Source organism: Lynx rufus, unplaced genomic scaffold (genome assembly GCF_022079265.1).
Source record: "Lynx rufus isolate CCGP_SWC_20201006 ecotype Redwood Valley unplaced genomic scaffold, mLynRuf1.p SCAF_18, whole genome shotgun sequence".
Lineage (NCBI taxonomy): Eukaryota > Metazoa > Chordata > Mammalia > Carnivora > Felidae > Lynx > Lynx rufus.
The window spans coordinates 4,328,581-4,346,282 of NW_025814832.1; the positions used below are offsets into that span (position 1 = coordinate 4,328,581).

At 59.7% G+C, this 17,702-nt stretch overlaps 1 protein-coding gene across 1 annotated transcript; it reads left to right on the top strand.

The window, feature by feature from the left end:
* The first annotated feature begins 2,500 nt into the window (after positions 1 to 2,500).
* GIT1 (GIT ArfGAP 1) lies at positions 2,501 to 17,683 on the top strand. The gene is made up of 20 exons (XM_047080693.1): positions 2,501 to 2,607; positions 8,156 to 8,289; positions 8,730 to 8,842; positions 8,968 to 9,073; positions 9,604 to 9,821; positions 9,907 to 10,001; positions 10,340 to 10,382; positions 12,362 to 12,410; positions 12,859 to 12,931; positions 13,557 to 13,654; positions 14,014 to 14,125; positions 14,256 to 14,389; positions 14,554 to 14,706; positions 14,819 to 15,049; positions 15,139 to 15,192; positions 15,380 to 15,466; positions 15,565 to 15,638; positions 15,742 to 15,924; positions 16,036 to 16,099; positions 16,263 to 17,683. The coding sequence occupies exons 1-20, from the start codon at positions 2,556 to 2,558 to the stop codon at positions 16,473 to 16,475; spliced, it is 2,286 nt and encodes a 761-aa protein (XP_046936649.1). The 5' UTR covers positions 2,501 to 2,555; the 3' UTR covers positions 16,476 to 17,683.
* The last annotated feature ends 19 nt before the right edge of the window (positions 17,684 to 17,702 follow it).

Here is a 17,702-nt window from a genome sequence, read left to right on the forward strand (position 1 = left end):
CTCCTTCCTCCTCCACACCCTGCGGTGCCAGGCCTAGGCGGGAAAGGATAAGGGAGGAGTGGACTGCCTCGCCCCTTTCTCCAGCCTGGGAGGAGCCAGCTGGCACCTCGGGCAGCCGAGGACCGCTGCCCACCTCTACCGCGAGGGGTCAGCAGAGTGTTGTGGCCGCGGCCAGAGTTGGGGAGGGGGCTGGAGCGGGGTAGGGACGGCTAGGAGTGGCCGGGAGAATGCGTGTACATTTCCTCATTAAACTGTTTTTAGAACCTTGTCTGAGATTTCTTTTTTACTGTCCTGCTCCCTGAGTTGGCGACATCTCCCAAGGGAAATCCTGAAAACCTTTTATCCCTAGTCCCAGGCCCAGAAGGTCTGCAGTGGTGGGTCTGGGGGCTTCCGGAACAAAGTTTGGACAGTGCCTCTCAGCCTAGGCCACGCCCAGGTAGTCCCTGGGCCACCGAGAGGTGGAGCTGGCGGGCGGGAGGGGGCAGTGGGGTGAATCATCCTGAAAAGCGTTGTAGCTCTGGGAGAGGGGGAGCTCAGCCTGGATTGGGGGACCTATCCCCTTAGCAGCCGGGCCTCTTTTTGCCAGGCGGCCATAGCCTAAACCCGGGTCGCTCTTCCTCCGGTCTGCGCGCTCCAGCTGCCACGTGCTCGAGACGCGCCCACACAGCAGAGAAACAAAGACAGCCGAGCGATGGGGCTGCCAGTAGCCGCCTCGACATTTAATAAATGAAATTCCATAGCTGGGGGTCGATCGGGGGTGAATGGGCGGCCACCGCTCGTGGGCTGTGCGCCCGGTAAAGAGCGGCCAAGCCGCTCCTTTTCATCGCCCAGCCTAGGGCCATCAAGCCCACAGACTGACTGCTTGGTGCGGGTGCAGCATGGGGCGGCAGGTGGTGCTCCCCCCGCCGCCGACCCCCACCCCCACAGCGAGGTACCTTTGCTTGCAGAAACCCCGCCAGCTGAGCGGCTGGCTGTGGGGGGAGGGGAAGCCTGCAAAAAAAAAATTTTTTTTTTAAGGTGCGATTATAAATATACCCCGTGGATCGCGATTTCAAACAAACTTGTCAATCTGGGCTGCAGCAAAAGGCGATGGAGGCAGCTTTGCTTGTATTTCGGGTGGTGTGACTCATGAGCATTACTTGTCTCCCCCAGGGAAGCAGCCTGCCCACCCACAAGTCACTGCTGCTCTGGCACCGCTGGGATAAAATCGACCAACCCCGAACCCCTGCCCAAGGACTTTCCCTCCTCCCTCCTTGTTACTGAGCAGTACCCCCTACCCCCTTGGGAATCTTCCCTTAATTCTGTCACCACCGACCTGGCCCCCAGGCCTGGTCCTGGCCACCCGTGCCCTGTCCCCACAAGCAAAGTGCTCTGGCATTTTGCTGCTGCAGGGATGGGGGTTGGGTGCACGCGGGGCACACGTGTATGGGGGAGCATGCTCAGTGCAGGGGTGCACCCACGTGCGGCCCGCGCCTCCGCTTCCTGTCCCCCCCACCTACGCCAAGTCTCTGTGTGAAGTCCAGGAAGAAAGGCCACCACAAGAAAAGGTCCCTGTGTGTTATGTGCACACGCCCTGGACACACAAACCTGCGGTGGCCCAGAAACACCGTGGACATATACAAGACGAAATGCCAAGTGGATATTACTGCACACAGGCACAGTGGTCACTCCTCGGGAGGCCCTTAAAAGTGCCCAGATTCTTTCCTCCTGGGATGGAAGCATGGATGAGGTACAGATGTATTTTTAGTTGGGAGGCAGGGGAACACCTGGGCGTCCATATTGTTGGTGTCGTGCATAATCAACAAGGGTGTGACCACACACACACACCTGGACCCACAGATGAGGACACATGGGGGACCAGGACACACATGCTACCCCAGCCAGACATAGGCGGGTACCCCAAACAGCCTCTTGACGGGGAAGGGGGCCTGGGCCTCCAGCTCCTTACTCTCTTCCCTGTTCCCCAAGGGTCACTGTCCCCGGGGCCGAGCCCCCTGGACCACCCTCTACCTGGAAAGCGAAGCGGATGGGGCTGTGAGGGTAACTCACACTGCCGCGGGGCCGGAGAGTGCCAGAGCAGAGGCCAAGGCCGAAGGCGATGCTGCCCTCTCCGGCCTGTCTAGCGGAGGCCGCGCGGCCCCTTTAAGCACCCCCGCCCCCTCCCGCCCGCGCTCCCGGCTTCCTTTCTCTGGGAGGCGCGGCCCGCAGGGCCGGGCGGCGGGGCGGGAGTGCAGGCTGCCCCTCCCCCGGTGGGCAGGGCCTGCGCCGCTTCCTGCAGGAGCGGCCCGGAGCCGCGCAGGGGGCGGAGAGAGCGAGCGGCGAGCGGCGGCGGGGCGGCGCGGGGCGGCGCGGGGCGGAGGGCGCCGGAGGGCGAGCGGGCAGGCGGGCACGGCGGGTTCCGGGCCAGCCCCGGGGGCGGACGGTTGGCCGGGCGCGCGGAGCCTAGCCGGGGCCTTGCCGGAGCGGGGCCGGGCAGCAGGGGCCGCCGCCGCCCGGGCCCGCCGCCCGCGCCCCCCACGCTGGCCCAGAGGGCTGCGGCCGCGTCGCCGCTGAGGATGTCCCGGAAGGGGCCGCGGGCGGAGGTGTGTGCGGACTGCAGCGCCCCGGGTAAGCGGGGCTGGGCCGGGGGCGGGACCGCGCAGCGAGGCCGCCGGGCAGGCGCCGGGGCCTGGCGGGAGCGCGGTGCGGGGCCGGAGGGCGGGGCGGGGCTGGGGGCTGCGGCCTCCGGCCTCGGCCCCCGCCCGGGCCACTGCGGAGCCGCGTCCTTGGCGGGAGGGCCGGCTGGGGGCCCCAGTCCCTCGCGTCCGTGGACGAGCAAGGAAGGACATTCCCGGCGCCACATCCCACCCCTCAGTCTGAGAGAGGCAGGCAGCTAGCTGCCCTCCCCCCCCCACCCCCCGCCCGCCACCACCTTCCATCTCTGTATCCCAACGGAAGCGCCAGCCTGGGGTGGTGGGGTGGCAGGAGGGCTGTGGCAGAGGCCAGCAAGGTTTAGGAAGTGGGGGTGAGTGTGGTTTTGTGTCATCTCAGTGCCACCCCCGCGTCTTGCACCTGCTGCTCGCATGGTCTGCGCGCCCGCTGAGGTGGCGGAGGTCAAGGGGCAGAGAACCGGGCAGATGGGCCAGGGGAGGCCTGGATAGTGTTTCCTCGTGAGCAGACGAGGGGGTGGCTCCTCCTAGGACTCCCTGCCCCTACTTCCCAAGGCGGGGGCTCCTTGCAGGGCCTGGTGCTGAGGGCCAGTACAGTCTGGGCATCTTCCTCTGAGGCATCCCTGGGAGCAACTAGCTCGGCTTTTCCTATGCACCAGTAAGGCCTGCTTGGGAAGGGGGCTTAGCATTGACCCAGCTTGGGCACAGACCCCTCCTAGCCCTCTAGCCCAGTCTGACCAGAAATGGGTAGGGAACAGTACCCAAGGGCGCCTAGGTTCTCAGGATCTGGCTTCCTCGCCTGCCTCCTGGCTGTATTTACCGTGGTGTTTCCCTTCTTCCCAGCACAGTCAGATCCAGGCTGATGCGAAGCCCCCACCCCTGACCTGAGGAAGTGAGGAGCAGTGACCTGAGAGGCTGCTATCTTATGATGTGGGAGGACACTGCCAGTGATGGGGCTCAGCAGCTGGCCTGGGGAAGGAAGCCCTGGCTCTTGTCCATCCTCTCTTTTAAAAAGGAGCTATCTCCCTGGGAGACCTCTGGGAAGGCTCAGTGTGTCTGTGAACTCCAGGGGGACTGTGGGCACAATTAAGTGTGAGAGTGTGAAGTGCTGTTTCATGGGCCCATAACTTCTAGCTACCCTTTGGACAGGCCCGGGGCCCCAACAGGTTGGGACCCACAGATACTCTGGTGGTTCTGATGCCTCCAGGCTAGAGAGTTTGGCACTGTGGATGCCTGGAAGAGACATGGTACTCTGTGGGTGGTTGTGACCCTGTGACTCCTCTCAGGTCTAGAGGACCCTGAAGAAGCTATCTGGGCTTATGTGTCCTTACCCTAGTGAGCTGGAAACTGTGATCTCCTTCCCCCAACCACATGCACGTCTGGGGATGGAAGGGCTAAGAGGATAGCTTGCCTTCTATGCCTCTCCCAGGCTGGTCTATACCTATGCGGGGCAGGCATAGCATGGGGGTGGGGAGTGATTAGCAGACACCCTATCAGCTTACCCTGTGAACCATGGCAAGACTTTCCTCACTCTGGGCCTCAGTTTCCTCAATTGTGAGGTAAAGAAGTTGGAATAAAAATGGTTTTTGAGGACCATCCCATCTTGAAGTCTGTGGTCCTGATTCTCAGCCAGAGGGACATAGGGCAGAATCAGCAAGGCAGTTGTCCCTCTTTCATTGCGTTTGGCTGTGTGAAGCCTCTGGGTGCCCAGTGGGTTCAGGAAGGAGTGGTATGTATCTGATATCTTGGGACTGTCTGGTTCCTATCCATAGTCATTGTCCCACAGAGGCATTTTTGCCCCAGGTACCTCCTTTTCCCCTGATCCAGAATACAGGTCAGCAGAGGCAGGTGGTGAGAAGGTGAGGAGTGAGGTGGGCAGGGTGCTGACAAAGTCTTTACACATCACCCTACCCCAGCACCTGGCAGCAGGCACTCCCTGAGTGTTTGGATGCTTGTCAGGAACCCAGCTGGCTACCCCATTTCCCCACTGTAGGATGCAGGGAGGGGCATCCCCGGTGTGGGACTGTAGCAGTCCAGGTATGAGGCTCGAGGGTAAACAACAGTCTGGACTCCATTGGTGTATGCCTCCTACCTAGTCATAGGCTTCTCTCACTGTGAAAGGGGGGGGGGGTCCAGCCCTAGGGGTGGGGCCGTGGCCTTTTTGTGGTTGGTTAATTTGGGGAGGTTAAAGAGGTGAAAGGTGAAGTGCAGGCTGACCCCAAAGGTCTTCATCCTCCCTCTGCTCCCAGGCCTGGGCATATAAGTGACAGGTGGATTTTGTAAGACAGCTGGGCATGGCTTGGCTGCTGTGGTACTACCTCATCAGGCCCCACATGTGTACCTGCCTGCCATGGAGGCAAGGGAGGGGCAGCAGTCAGGAACCCTGGAGAATGTGTTCCCCCCACGTCTCCCTCCATTCACTCTGCCACACAGTCCTGGCCCAGCTCAAGAGCCTGCTCCTCATACCATGGGCCTCTATCTCAACCTTTCCACTTTGGTGGCACAGGAGTGCCTCGGGTGGCACCTTGGATGAACATGGATGGCCACTGGCTGGGGACATTTGGAAACCTGCAGGCTCATTTGTTTCTTCACAATGTAGATTGTTGGGTAGGGTGAATGGTGGGCTCTCTTCCTCTTTTACTGAGGTTTAATTTAGGTACAGCAGAGTTCCTGCACCTTACTGTTTAGCCTGTTGAGTTTTTACATGTCTATATACCTGCGTAACCACCACTCCAGTCAAGAGGTAGGGCATTTCCATCACTCTCTGGACCCTTCTTCTGCCCCCTCCCACTCAACAGCCCCCAAAAGTAACCGCCATTCTGACCTTTATCCCCTTGGATTAATTACTCTTAGCTGCTTTCAAGATGGTGGGCTTCTCCCTCGTGCCTAGTGACAATTTGCTCAGGAGACACTGGCCCTTAGAGCAGACCTAGAGGCTACTAATGGCTTTGGGTGATGACATGAATTCATCTTAGTAGAGGCCTGCATGGTTAACATTATCCCAGGATCCCTCCTACCACTTGCCCACACTTCCCAGACCCCCACCCTGAAGCAGAAGCTGCCAGGAGTGTTGGCAGGATACTGAGGAGGTCACCGCATCTTCTCTCCTGGCTGGCTCAGTCAGTAGAGCATACTACTCTTGATCTCATGAGATCAAGCCCCACACTTGGCAGTTGGGCATGGAGCCTGTTAAAACAAAAAACTCCTTATGTCCCTGTCCCTTCCACCCCAAGTTTAGTCTAGGGAGCCTCTTGGGGGCAAGAGTCCCTTAACCTTCAGCTACAATAGCCATTTGACTTTTCAGAAACTCTACCTGGCCTTAGGAAGTGGCCTAAGTGGGGCTTGGGGGCTCCTGCTTGGGTAGACGCAAGGCCCCTCGGGCATGTAAGAAGTAGGTAGTGGGCTTCTCATCTGTGTAGCCCAGTGAGCTGACACCAGCGTTCCCCAGGCCAGGACAGTGCCCCCTGCTCAACCTTCCTGTTTCAGGTCATTGTGGAGGAGAGGGAGGACCCCTCCCCCAGGCTGAGTGGCTAGCAAAGCCTTGGACTACATTCCCCAAATCCTGATCTCTTCTTGGTCATTGCCATGTTCAGAGTCTCACCATGTGTGGTCTGGCTCTCGATATATGTGCAGTTTTCCCAGGCCCTGCTTCTCCGGTAGAGCCATGGGCCTGGGCTGGAGGCCTCAAGGCGGCCCATTTATGATCCTGGCCTGGGCGGCTCCCCATTTACAGGAAACCCCACCGTTTCAACAAGAGGAATTTAGGCTGCGTCATTTCCAGCTTCCTGCTTGGGCTGCCGGAGGTGGCTGGTGGCTGGCAGACCCCTAACCCCAGTGATTTGGGAGTGGGGGAAGGGAGCTTTCCATGTGCCTCACTGGGGTGCCTCACTGTTTGGGTAAAGCCAGTACTAAAGAGTGTCCTTGGGCTCCCCCTCTTGGCACAGATGGTGGATCCCTTCCTCGTGGGCCCCTGGAATCAGCTCCCAGGAAGGTGTATGGCAGGCATCTTGTTGCCCTGTTTTTGGGTAGATGCCTAAAGAAGCTCAGACCCAAAGAGCTGAACCCCCTCTTTCACTTTTTGTTTCTTCCTGTCCCCTATGGAGGGGACACTTGTTGTAGGCAGAACAAAGGCTGCACCCTGACTCGGTCTCCTTACAATTCTCCTGGAAACTTTGATGGAAGTCCTTGTGGGGAAGGGCCTGAAAATTGCCTTCTGGTTGGAGAGGCTCTCATTACCCCAAGCCTGTCCCTCCCCTGGGGGGCCCACTTCTGGACTCCCTAAGCACTCCCAGGCAAGGAAGATAGCCAGTCCCTGCTCCCCCACCCAGCACAGGGATTCCTGAGACTGGGGTGGGGGGCCCGGGGCAGAGCACAGTGTCCTGGGAGAGAAGCTCCCTGCCCCCACTCTCTGGAGGCACACAATGGCTGCTTTCTCCCCCGTGACCTTTCCACAGCTTAAGCTGTGTGCAGCTGTCTCCTCCCCCTCTCCCAAGGGGCCTGGGATGGGTGGCATCTCCCCTGCCCTTGAGAAGCACCCAAGGAGCTCCCACCCTATCCTGGCCCCGCTTCTTGTTTCCAAAGTTTGCTGCTCCCCAGGGAGTAAAGAGTGGCTTCCAGGGCCCTTGCCCACTTGGGCCTGACCCCTTCCAGGCAAGAACGGAGGAAAAGCAGTGAGTATGAACATGGCGTGGCTTCTGGTGTCTAAAGTGCCTGGGTCCACATCCCAACAATCCTGCTCATCAGCTGTGTGACCTTGAGCAACTGCTCTAACCTCTCTGAGCCACCATTTCCTCATTGGTAAAGCAGGGATAGCATTTCCTGCCTTGTCTGACAGTTGTGGGAGACCTCGTACATACAGGTCTATCTAGTACACAGTGGGTATCCAATGTTAGTTCCTTTGCCCTCTCCATCCCTGTTAAGAGGGGCTCCAGCTCAGCCCATCAGTGATGGTGGCAGGAGGCTCAGCATGAAACAGCCTCTTGCCTGCCAAGATGAGGGCAAAGGGAGGAGCCCATGGAGGATATAGTGGGTCAGGCGGGTGGCCAGTGGTTCCAGCAGAAGCCTGGGTGCAGGAGAGATGTGGCACTGACCCAGACACAGGAGTGTCTAGGATGTCTGGCATGTAGCATCGGTGTCACATCCCCCAGAGGATTCCTGCCTCCCTGGGGAAGGCCTGGGCCAACTGTCTTGTTCCCTGGGAAAGACTGCAGGACATACCCGCTGAGTAGGCCCTGGGGACCACACATTCCTCCCCCCACCCCCTCACCCCCCAGACAGGCAAAGATGTGTAGGAAGGGGCCCAGCTGTCAGTCACCTGCTGCAAGCCTTTGGGGAAATCCCTCCTACGCCATAGCTCAGCTTCCTCCTCAGCAACCTGTGTCCCGGCGGTCCCAGCTTCTAGGTATTTGAAGTGTGTGAGCAAAGTGCTAGTGTGGGCCCGGAGTAGGTGCCCGGCACGCACTGCCGACGACCTGGCCTCCGCTGACTGTGGCTTCCCCCTTTGGCAGACCCTGGCTGGGCCTCCATCAGCAGGGGGGTGCTGGTGTGTGACGAGTGCTGCAGTGTGCACCGGAGCCTGGGCCGCCACATCTCCATTGTCAAGCACCTCCGCCACAGCGCCTGGCCTCCTACGCTGCTGCAGGTACGGGGCCAGGCCGCGTGGGCACACTTCCCCCGTACCCACACACGCTGCTCTGGATTCTGCGGCTTCCAGAGGGCAGCACCCACCTGGGGCAGAACCTAACCCTGACCCTTTCCATCCATCGTGTTTGCCATGCAGATGGCGGGGGGGGGGGGCTCGCAGACTGGGGCTCTCTCCGCAGCTCCGCCACTTACTAGCTTGGCCACATAGCACTGAGCAAGTTGCTTTATCTCTCTGAGCCTTGGCACACTCGCCATACAACCTGAGGTGCTGACCAGGACCCACGTGCTTGGGCGGCCCGGCTGGATGGAGGTGTGATGGTGGCAGGCACACAACAGGCCCCTTGGTACTGGTTGCAGCCACGCCGGCTGCGGCCAGCGCTTGGAGGTGTTTCCCCCAGTGCACAGTGGGCACTCTCACTTGGCACTTCTTCTCTGCAGATGGTGCACACGCTCGCCAGCAACGGGGCCAACTCCATCTGGGAGCATTCCCTGCTGGACCCCGCGCAAGTACAGAGCGGCCGGCGCAAAGCCAACCCCCAAGACAAAGTCCAGTGAGTTGTGCCGGAGGGGTGGTGGCAGGGGCTGCGTGGTGTGGGACGTGGGTCTGAGAGGTGGCGGGGGGAATAGCCTCTCCCACTCTGCCCCCCACCCATTTCATCCTCTGTGCCCCATCCAGCCCCATCAAGTCAGAGTTCATCAGGGCCAAGTACCAGATGCTGGCATTTGTGCACAAGCTTCCTTGCCGGGAAGATGACGGGGTCACTGCCAAAGACCTCAGCAAGGTTAGAGGGGCCCCACGGTAGACAGATGGGTGGGCCTCCCCTCCTGTTGCCCACAGCACCCCGAGGGCTTCTCCATCACCACCGAGCCCTAGGCCCCAAAGGCAGCCAGCCGGGTCAGGCAAGGATCCTGGGCACAGCAGGGGATGGGGATTGCGTGGTCAGCTGCATGTGGCCAAGGCCCCTCCGCCTCTAGGTGGACACAACAGGCTGCCATCCAAAAGCCGGGAAAACTTGAGGCGGTTTCTTAGCCACTCAGAGCCTCAGTTTCCTCCTCTGTAAAATGGGAAAGAAGCAACAGCATCTCCCTCATAGATAATGCCTGTTTCAAGCAGAGCCCATAGCACAGGTAGATGGTGACTGATAGCAGCTGTTAGTATTTGGCGCTAAAGCCTCTGTCCTCCCTGACAACCCAACTTCAGCCGGGCCCTTGGAGCTGGTAGGAGTCCCAGCAGCTGCCTAACTTGGTACGGCTTGGGGGTGGGGGGGTGGGGGTGCTCACACACACTCGCTGCACATTCTGCTCCTTGCAGCAACTGCACTCAAGCGTGCGGACGGGCAACTTGGAGACATGTCTGCGCCTGCTGTCCCTGGGTGCCCAGGCCAACTTCTTCCATCCAGAGAAGGGCACCACACCTCTGCATGTGGCTGCCAAGGCGGGGCAGACACTGCAGGCTGAGCTTCTTGTAGTGTATGGGGCTGATCCTGGCTCCCCTGATGTTAATGGCCGTACGCCCATTGACTATGCCAGGTGAGGGTCGGATGATGGGTGAGGCTTGGGCGGGTGGGGGGAGTGGACTGCTGCGGCAGGGCTGAGCCATGCCCCCTCCCCACAGGCAGGCGGGGCACCATGAGCTGGCGGAAAGGCTAGTCGAATGCCAGTATGAGCTCACTGACCGGCTGGCCTTCTATCTCTGTGGACGCAAGCCGGGTGAGCAGAACGCGGGGTGGGCCTGGCTCGGCCAGGCAGGTGGGACCCAGACACACCCCAGCAGCAGGTGCCATGGTGACCGAGCCGGCTGGGGAACAGTGTTGCTAGGCAACTGGCTCCCGTGAAATTGATGACGGCTCTGGGCTACAGCACACTGGGGTAGGGAGTGGGGGGTGGGCATCGCTTCCAGTCAGCTCCCAGGGCTCTTGGGGGTGGCCTGCCCTCATCCCTGTCCCCTGACACTTCTGGGTGCCAAGGTCTGCCCGTGGCAGTGAGGTGGGCTCCCAGCTGCTAAGGCCACCCAGCACCAGTGACTTGGCATTTTTATTTTTGTTCAGATCACAAGAATGGGCATTACATCATCCCACAGATGGCTGACAGGTGAGTGCCCACCTGATGCCCCTTCCCAGGGGCTTTTGGACACCATGTGGGTGCCTGAACCCCAGAACCTCTACCCCTCCCAGTCCCCGGGCTTTAGGGACCCCACCCCGGGTCTGGTGTACAAACATTTCAGTCAGATCCTCACTCCCTAATGCTGGGCCCTATGGCAGGGAAGGGATGTCAGCTCAGCACATGGCCAAGCACCGCCTGAGCCCCAGGCCATCACACATAGGCCTGAGTACAAGAAACACCTGCCCCAGGAGGGGTGGCTCACTGGGCTCTGCTCCAGTGGCACTCACCCCACTGTAAAATCTTAAGACGAGCCTCTGCTCTTCATTGAAAAGATGGTGGGCTCCAGGGATTTGACTAACTTTGGGCCTCCGTGGTGTGCTCAGAAATTGGGGAGGGGTGGGAGGTGGGGACAGGGCCCGTCACAGCTGAGGTGTTTCTGCCTCTGACCTGAAAAGCCTCAGCGCGCCTAGGCTGTGGGGGGACACGTACCCAGTTCACAAGATGGATGCTGGCGCCACCTGGTGGCCACATCTGAAGGCCATTTTTCCAACCTGTGCCTGCTGGCCTGGATCCGAGAGAGGAGGCTCCCTCCCTCTCCAAAGACCAGTGTGGGCAGACAGGAATTGCCAGGCCTAGGCGTCTTGAATCCTTGAACCCAGACTTACTCTGTTCTGAGACTCCAAGATTCCCTCCTACTTCTCTGGTCTTATTCTGCGGGGTGTGTGTACCTGCATGTGTCTGGTGTATGTGTTTAAACACATATGGGCATGGACTCAATAAAGGGCTAACCGAGCACCTGCCCGGTGCCAGCTGCCGTTCTTGGCCCTGAGACACACGGGTAACTCAGATATGATCTCTGCCCTTCAGGAGCTCACAGTCCAGGGAAGGAGGCAGCCTGGTCAGATAGCTGTAGTTCAGTGTGGGGAGTACAGCAGAAGTAAAGGCATAAATGGTATAAGTGAGAAATGCTGTGCCAGGACCTGCAGGGAGTCATGTGGCTGGAGCATAGTGTGAGAAGCAGGGAATCCCAGGAGCAGCACTGGACTGGAAACAGGCGAGAGAATGGCGAGTCCTGTGAGCCCCAAGAAGAGCAGAGAGGTTCCAAGCCCGGATATGTCAGCTCTGCCAAGTACTGGCTGTGTGACTTCAGGCAGGCTACTTAACCTCTCTGAGGCTTAGTTACCTCCTGGGAGTAAAGGCAACAGTACCTACGTTTTCTGGGCTGTTGACAGGATTAAAATAAGATAATGCACACTAAACACGTAGTATATTTTTTAAGGAAGTTTTTTATTAAAGTACGGTTGAAGTATCCATACATGTGTTTTGTCATTAAGATGTTTTTAAGGCCAGGGGTAGTGTGGCCCAACGTGTCAAAGAGATGACCCAGGCTGCTGGGTGGAAAAAAAGGGTTGTAGGGGCAAGACTGGAAGTGGGAAGATGGATGAAGAAACTTGCAAAGGCCCAGGCAAAGAGGGATCGATGGCAGAACCAGAGAAAGCTTGGCTGGGGCCTGAGGGTGAGGGAGGTTTCTGGTGACTCCTAGAAGCAGACGCTGGTGCTGGGTGAGTGGGTCACAGAGGGAGAGAGCAGGCTGGTCTAGGAGCAGGTTGGGAGGGGAGAGGAGTTCGTTTTGCACCCTCCGGGTCTGGCGTATACACGGAGATGGGTCTGAGCTTGCCGTGGAAGGCACGTGGGGCCCTGCTCCTGGGTAATCGCTGCCTCTGTCCTATTCTTTCCTCTGCTGCCTTTCTCTGGACTTAGATCTCGGCAAAAGTGCATGTCTCAGAGGTATATGGTGCCTGCCTCGGGAGCAGGCTCTGGAGGTTGGGGGCAGGGTGGGGGGCGGCATCTGGTGTGCAGCATCTGGGATGTTGTCTTCCTGGGATCCCTGCATGTTTGGGAGTCACAAGTGGGGGCCTGGTCACCTCTCCTGTCTGCCCATTCTCATCTCCCTCCTCCTTCCACAGCCTAGACCTGTCCGAGCTGGCCAAAGCTGCCAAGAAGAAGCTGCAGGCGGTGAGTCCACTTGGATGGGCTCCTACTACTTGGAGCTGTCCTCACCTCTGAGCCTCGACCTCTAAGATTGCTCCTCCTTCCTCTGATGGTCTCCTTTTCCAAGGGTTTGACCTGCCCCTCACTCTGTCTTCCCTGCTCTCTTTCCCCCACCTCCCCACCCCTGGTCTTTGACCCTGGCTCTGCCCTCCGTAGGCTCCCTGGGCCCTAGCTCCACCTCTGACCTACCAGGGCACTAACTGGTCTGATCTGGTCTCCCTTCCATCCTCTCCCACCTTGGAGCTTGGCAGAGAGACCCCTGCCCCAGTTTCCAGTTCTGAGATTGTGGGGGCTGGGCAGCATAAAGGACACAAGCCACTTCCCACATCTTAGGACATCCTGGTTGACCTGGCCTTGTCAGCACTGGGGACCAACTGATTTGACAAAGACTGGGTCCCCCTTTTGTCTCTAGCTCAGCAACAGGCTTTTTGAGGAACTTGCCATGGATGTGTACGACGAGGTAGACAGAAGAGAAAATGACGCCGGTGAGCCAAGAGGGCATCTGAGGCTGAGGGTGGATGAGACACGGGTACCTACCCACCTGCTGGGGAAGGGCTGGGACCTGGTGTGGCTCTTGGGGCCTTTTGCTGGGACTAAGAAGGGAGGCCTGAGGTTGGTCTGCTCGGCAGGTCTGCCTCTCCACCCCTGCTGGCTGTGAGCAGCCCGGGCAGCCTCCCCAGCCAGGCGGAGCGTGCTGAGCTGGAGGCAGCCAGCCTGCTCCTCCGCCCCCACCCCTGGACTGGGGCTCATCTCTGCTCTGGCTGCCTCCCACTTTGGCTCACTCCCCAGTCCCACTCCACCCCCCCCCCCCATCACTCCTTCCTGGCCACAGCCAGATTCCAGCCCAAACCCTGGGCTGGGCCTGGCAAGGAGGAGTCGCCTCATTCTGTTCGTCGTCATCGGCCTGGCCAGTCTTGCTGGCCTCGCCCAGCCCTGCCCTGACCCAACCTTGCCTCCGGTGTCTGAAGACCCCCCCTGGTTTGAACACCAGCACTTGGTGGACGTGGGGAGGATTGAGGAAGGCTGTGCTCAGCACATCCCCACCTCCGCCCCGTGGGCGCTCTGGATGATCTGCTCCCTGCTCCTCCCCCCCTCCTCCTCCTCCCCCAGTGTGGCTGGCTACCCAGAACCACAGCACCCTGGTGACGGAGCGCAGCGCTGTGCCCTTCCTGCCTGTGAACCCCGAGTACTCGGCCACGCGGAATCAGGTGAGGGGGCCGGGCAGGGGCCTCTCCTCCCCTGCTGGGGTCGCCAGCTTCGCGGGCCCTGCCCTTCCTCACCGGCTGTTGTGTGGGCTTCTGCCTGGGCCTGCTCTTCTCCTCCCCTGGCCTAGGCCTCTCTCAGGGCCCTGCTAGCACTGGGATTTGGGATTTGGGGGAAAGGTTTTTTTTAAGCTCTCCGTGAGCAGCTTCTGGGGGACATTCCAGCCTCTTCTTGGGAGCTCCCCAGGCACCCAGAATCTGGCCGGGTGAGCCAGGTAGCAGGGGACGGCCTTGCTTTGTTCCCACACCCGTCTATCAGCTGTAAGGGGGCCCGTCATGCAGGCTGGGTTCTTTCTGCCTACCAGGGGCGACAGAAGTTGGCCCGCTTCAATGCCCGAGAGTTTGCCACCTTGATCATTGACATTCTCAGCGAGGCCAAGCGGAGACAGCAGGGCAAGAGCCTGAGCAGCCCCACAGGTGGGAAGGGTGTGGCTAGGGCTGAGGGCAGTGGGCGTTTTTCTAGTATATTCTTTCATGGCTCCCTTTTGGGGTGGCATGATGGAAGGGTCGTGTGGCAGAATACTGAGTAACTGGACTATGTCCTCAGACAACCTTGAGCTATCCGCGCGGAGCCAGAGTGACCTCGACGACCAGCACGATTACGACAGTGTGGCCTCAGACGAGGACACGGACCAGGAGCCCCTGCGCAGCGCCGGTGCCACTAGGAACAACCGTGCCCGGGTCTGAGCACTGCCCCTCCCCGGGCCTCCATTAAGGCCCGGCTCTATCCCCTTGTAGCCCAGGGCTTCAGGGACTAGTGGGCTGGTTATGGCCTCGAGAACAGTCTTCTGTGGGCATTCACCCCCTGCCCCTGATGGCTAACCAGCTTCTGTCTCACTCTGCAGAGCATGGACTCCTCAGACCTGTCCGATGGGGCCGTGACGCTGCAGGAATATCTGGAGCTGAAGAAGGCTCTGGCTACCTCCGAGGCAAAGGTGCAACAGCTCATGAAGGTCAACAGCAGCTTGAGTGATGAGCTCCGGAGGCTGCAGAGGGAGGTAAGGGCTGCAGCATTGGTGGGAGTGCCCAGGTCGGAGAGGATCCTCCGCTCCCAGAGGTGGGGTGCTGCCTGGATCCTCTGGAGTTTCTGACATCACTGTCCACTCTCAGATCCACAAGCTGCAGGCAGAGAACTTGCAGATCCGGCAGCCACCCGGGCCAGTGCCCACACCCCCACTGCCCAGCGAGCGGGCAGAACACACACCCATGGGGCCTGGCGGGAGTGCCCATCGCAGGGACCGCCAGGCCTTCTCCATGTATGAACCAGGGTCTGCCCTGAAGCCCTTTGGGGCCCCGCCTGGGGATGAGCTCTCTACCCGGCTACAGCCTTTCCACAGCACTGTGAGTTGCCTGTGGGTCTCAAGGATTGGGGGGGAACAGAGGGCTGGGGCTGCCGCAGGGCCCTCTGTGACACCTGTGCCAATCCCCAGGAGCTGGAGGATGATGCTGTCTATTCAGTGCATGTCCCTGCTGGCCTTTACCGGGTAAGTCGGGCCTGGAGGAAGCAGATCCATTTCCGCAGATAGGTCTTGAGCCCCAGTGGGTGTCAGGCTTTGTGCTGCTGCTGGGCACAGGAATGACTAGATATACGTGGTCCCTACCCTCACTGCCGGGAAGCTGGAAGGCGGGTGGCAGGGAGGAGAGACTGACTCCAGTCTTCCTGGGTTTCAGATCCGGAAGGGGGTGTCAGCCTCAGCCGTGCCCTTCACTCCCTCCTCCCCACTACTGTCCTGCTCCCAGGAAGGAAGCCGCCATACGGTAATGTTCCAATCCCCAAGGGCCCAAGGGGACAGGTGATGGGCTGTGTGGGTCTGTGAATGTGAACCTCACCCACTACCCCTTCCCTGATCCTCCAGAGCAAGCTTTCCCGCCACGGCAGTGGTGCTGACAGTGACTATGAGAACACGCAAAGCGGGGACCCACTGCTTGGGTGAGACACCCCAGGGAAGAAGGCTGACTGGGCTCTGGAGGATCTGTGAGGGTACAGGCAAGCGGCTTACCACTGGAATGTCTCTTTCTAACCCTGACCTCAGACTGGAGGGGAAGAGGTTTCTTGAGCTGGGCAAGGAAGAAGACTTCCACCCAGAGTTGGAAAGCCTGGATGGAGACCTTGACCCTGGGCTTCCCAGCACAGAGGATGTCATCCTGAAGACGGAACAGGTCACCAAGAACATCCAGGAATTGTTGCGGGCTGCCCAAGAATTCAAGCATGACAGGTAAAGGGCTCACAGCAGCCCCTGGGTGTTGCAGAGGGCAAGGGGGTGGGGGGTGACCAATGTTCTGTCCCTGCAAACCCTGCCGATATTTCCCCTCCCCTGCCCCCACAGCTTCGTGCCCTGCTCGGAGAAGATCCATTTGGCTGTGACGGAGATGGCCTCTCTCTTCCCAAAGGTACAGGGGCCAGAGAGAAGAGCAGGAATGGAAGGCTCTCAGGGTGGGGCAGGTGTAGGGAATGTGACCACTACCTGGGTGGAGACAAGGGAGGACACACTGGGCCATGTTCATGGCTCATGGTTTGAAGTCCAAGGCCCAACTCCCTCCTCCCTCCCTCCAGAGGCCAGCCCTGGAGCCTGTGCGCAGCTCACTGCGGCTGCTCAATGCCAGCGCCTACCGGCTGCAGAGTGAGTGCCGGAAGACAGTGCCCCCGGAGCCTGGCGCCCCTGTGGACTTCCAGCTGCTGACTCAGCAGGTGATCCAGTGCGCCTATGACATCGCCAAGGCTGCCAAGCAGCTGGTCACCATCACCACCCGAGAAAAGAAGCAGTGACCACTCTCCCTGCACCCTCACCTGCACTGGGACCTCACTGGCCATGGGAGCTGGGCCACTCCAGACACTAATCCCCACCCCAACGGAGCCGCTGGCACAAGTGCCCTTAGTGCTGCCACTGTCCCCTGGCAGCCAGGCGCCCTGGTGCCCGCCCCCCCTCAAGTCCCCAAGGATGGGGAGGTGGGGTGGCAGGAGCTTCTGTCCCCCACATTCCATGCACCTCCCCCTGTACATAGCATCCCCCCATTCTAGTGTGCAGGGGCCTCTAAGGCATCACTCCCAGCCCCTTCCCCTCTGGGGCACCCTCAGCAAAGGGTCGGGTGGGGACACTCCAAGTGAGGCCAGTTCCCCCTACAGGCACCCCACCCCCATGAGCCAGTTCAGCCCTGTTGGGGGCTGAGCCGGGGGCATCCCCTCCTTTGTACATAATCTCTGTGGATGTCCCCTGCCCTGTAGCCACCAACCCCCCTGCTGCTCTCCTTTAATGCCAAACGGCCCCTGCCTAGGGCACAGGCCCCAAACCTGTGTTCCCAGGGTCCCTAGCAGCAAACACTGGAAAATCTTTTTTTTTTTTCTCTCCTCTTCCACCCCTTAATTTTAACATTGTGGTAACTGAGTGTCCCTGCGTGCCTGTGTGTGCGTGTGCGGGGCGGCAGTGCCGTTCCGGAGGCCTGGCCCATCTGGAGTTTTGTGAAGGGTGAGGGGACCAGGGCAGCAGGACCAGAGTTAGGGGTCAGTCCCCCACTCTCCCATCCTGGGGCCAGGGACTGCTGGTAAATCATCTGGGGTCCTACCCGTTGCCTTCCCCCATCGGTCCCCTTCTCTATGAACTTACAAAAAAAAAAAAAAAAAAAAAAACCACTTCCCTGCATCTCTCCTCCCCCCCCCCCTCCCTTGTGGAGGGGGCTGTGCTGGCTGGGGCAGAGAACTGAGCACCTGAGCCTGGGGCTGGCTCCCCGGGGTCCCTGACTCAGCTGAGAGCCCCCTCCTATAACCTCTGAGAGGCCAGCACCTGCCCTGCAGTCTCTGGGTATCTGGAATCTGGGCAGCAGCCTGGGAAGGCTGGAGAGGCAGATGGCGGTGCCTACCAGCCCTTCTCTGTCCTGCCTCTGTTCTAGGGGCCAGGCTGTACCTGTGTGGTGGTGGGTGGGCTGACTGTCAAGACGTGTGTCATGTACATTTGTATCAAAAATAAATAAGTGACCATGTGCTGTTGCTAGTGTTGAA

Excerpts from the sequence above, each read along its gene's own strand:
- GIT1 (XM_047080693.1), top strand. The coding sequence starts at position 2,556 with ATGTCCCGGAAGGGGCCGCGGGCGGAGGTGTGTGCGGACTGCAGCGCC. Across the intron at positions 12,411-12,858 it reads CCAAGAAGAAGCTGCAGGCG|CTCAGCAACAGGCTTTTTGA; the intron begins GTGAGTCCACTT and ends TTTTGTCTCTAG. Across the intron at positions 15,639-15,741 it reads AGCGGGGACCCACTGCTTGG|ACTGGAGGGGAAGAGGTTTC; the intron begins GTGAGACACCCC and ends CCCTGACCTCAG.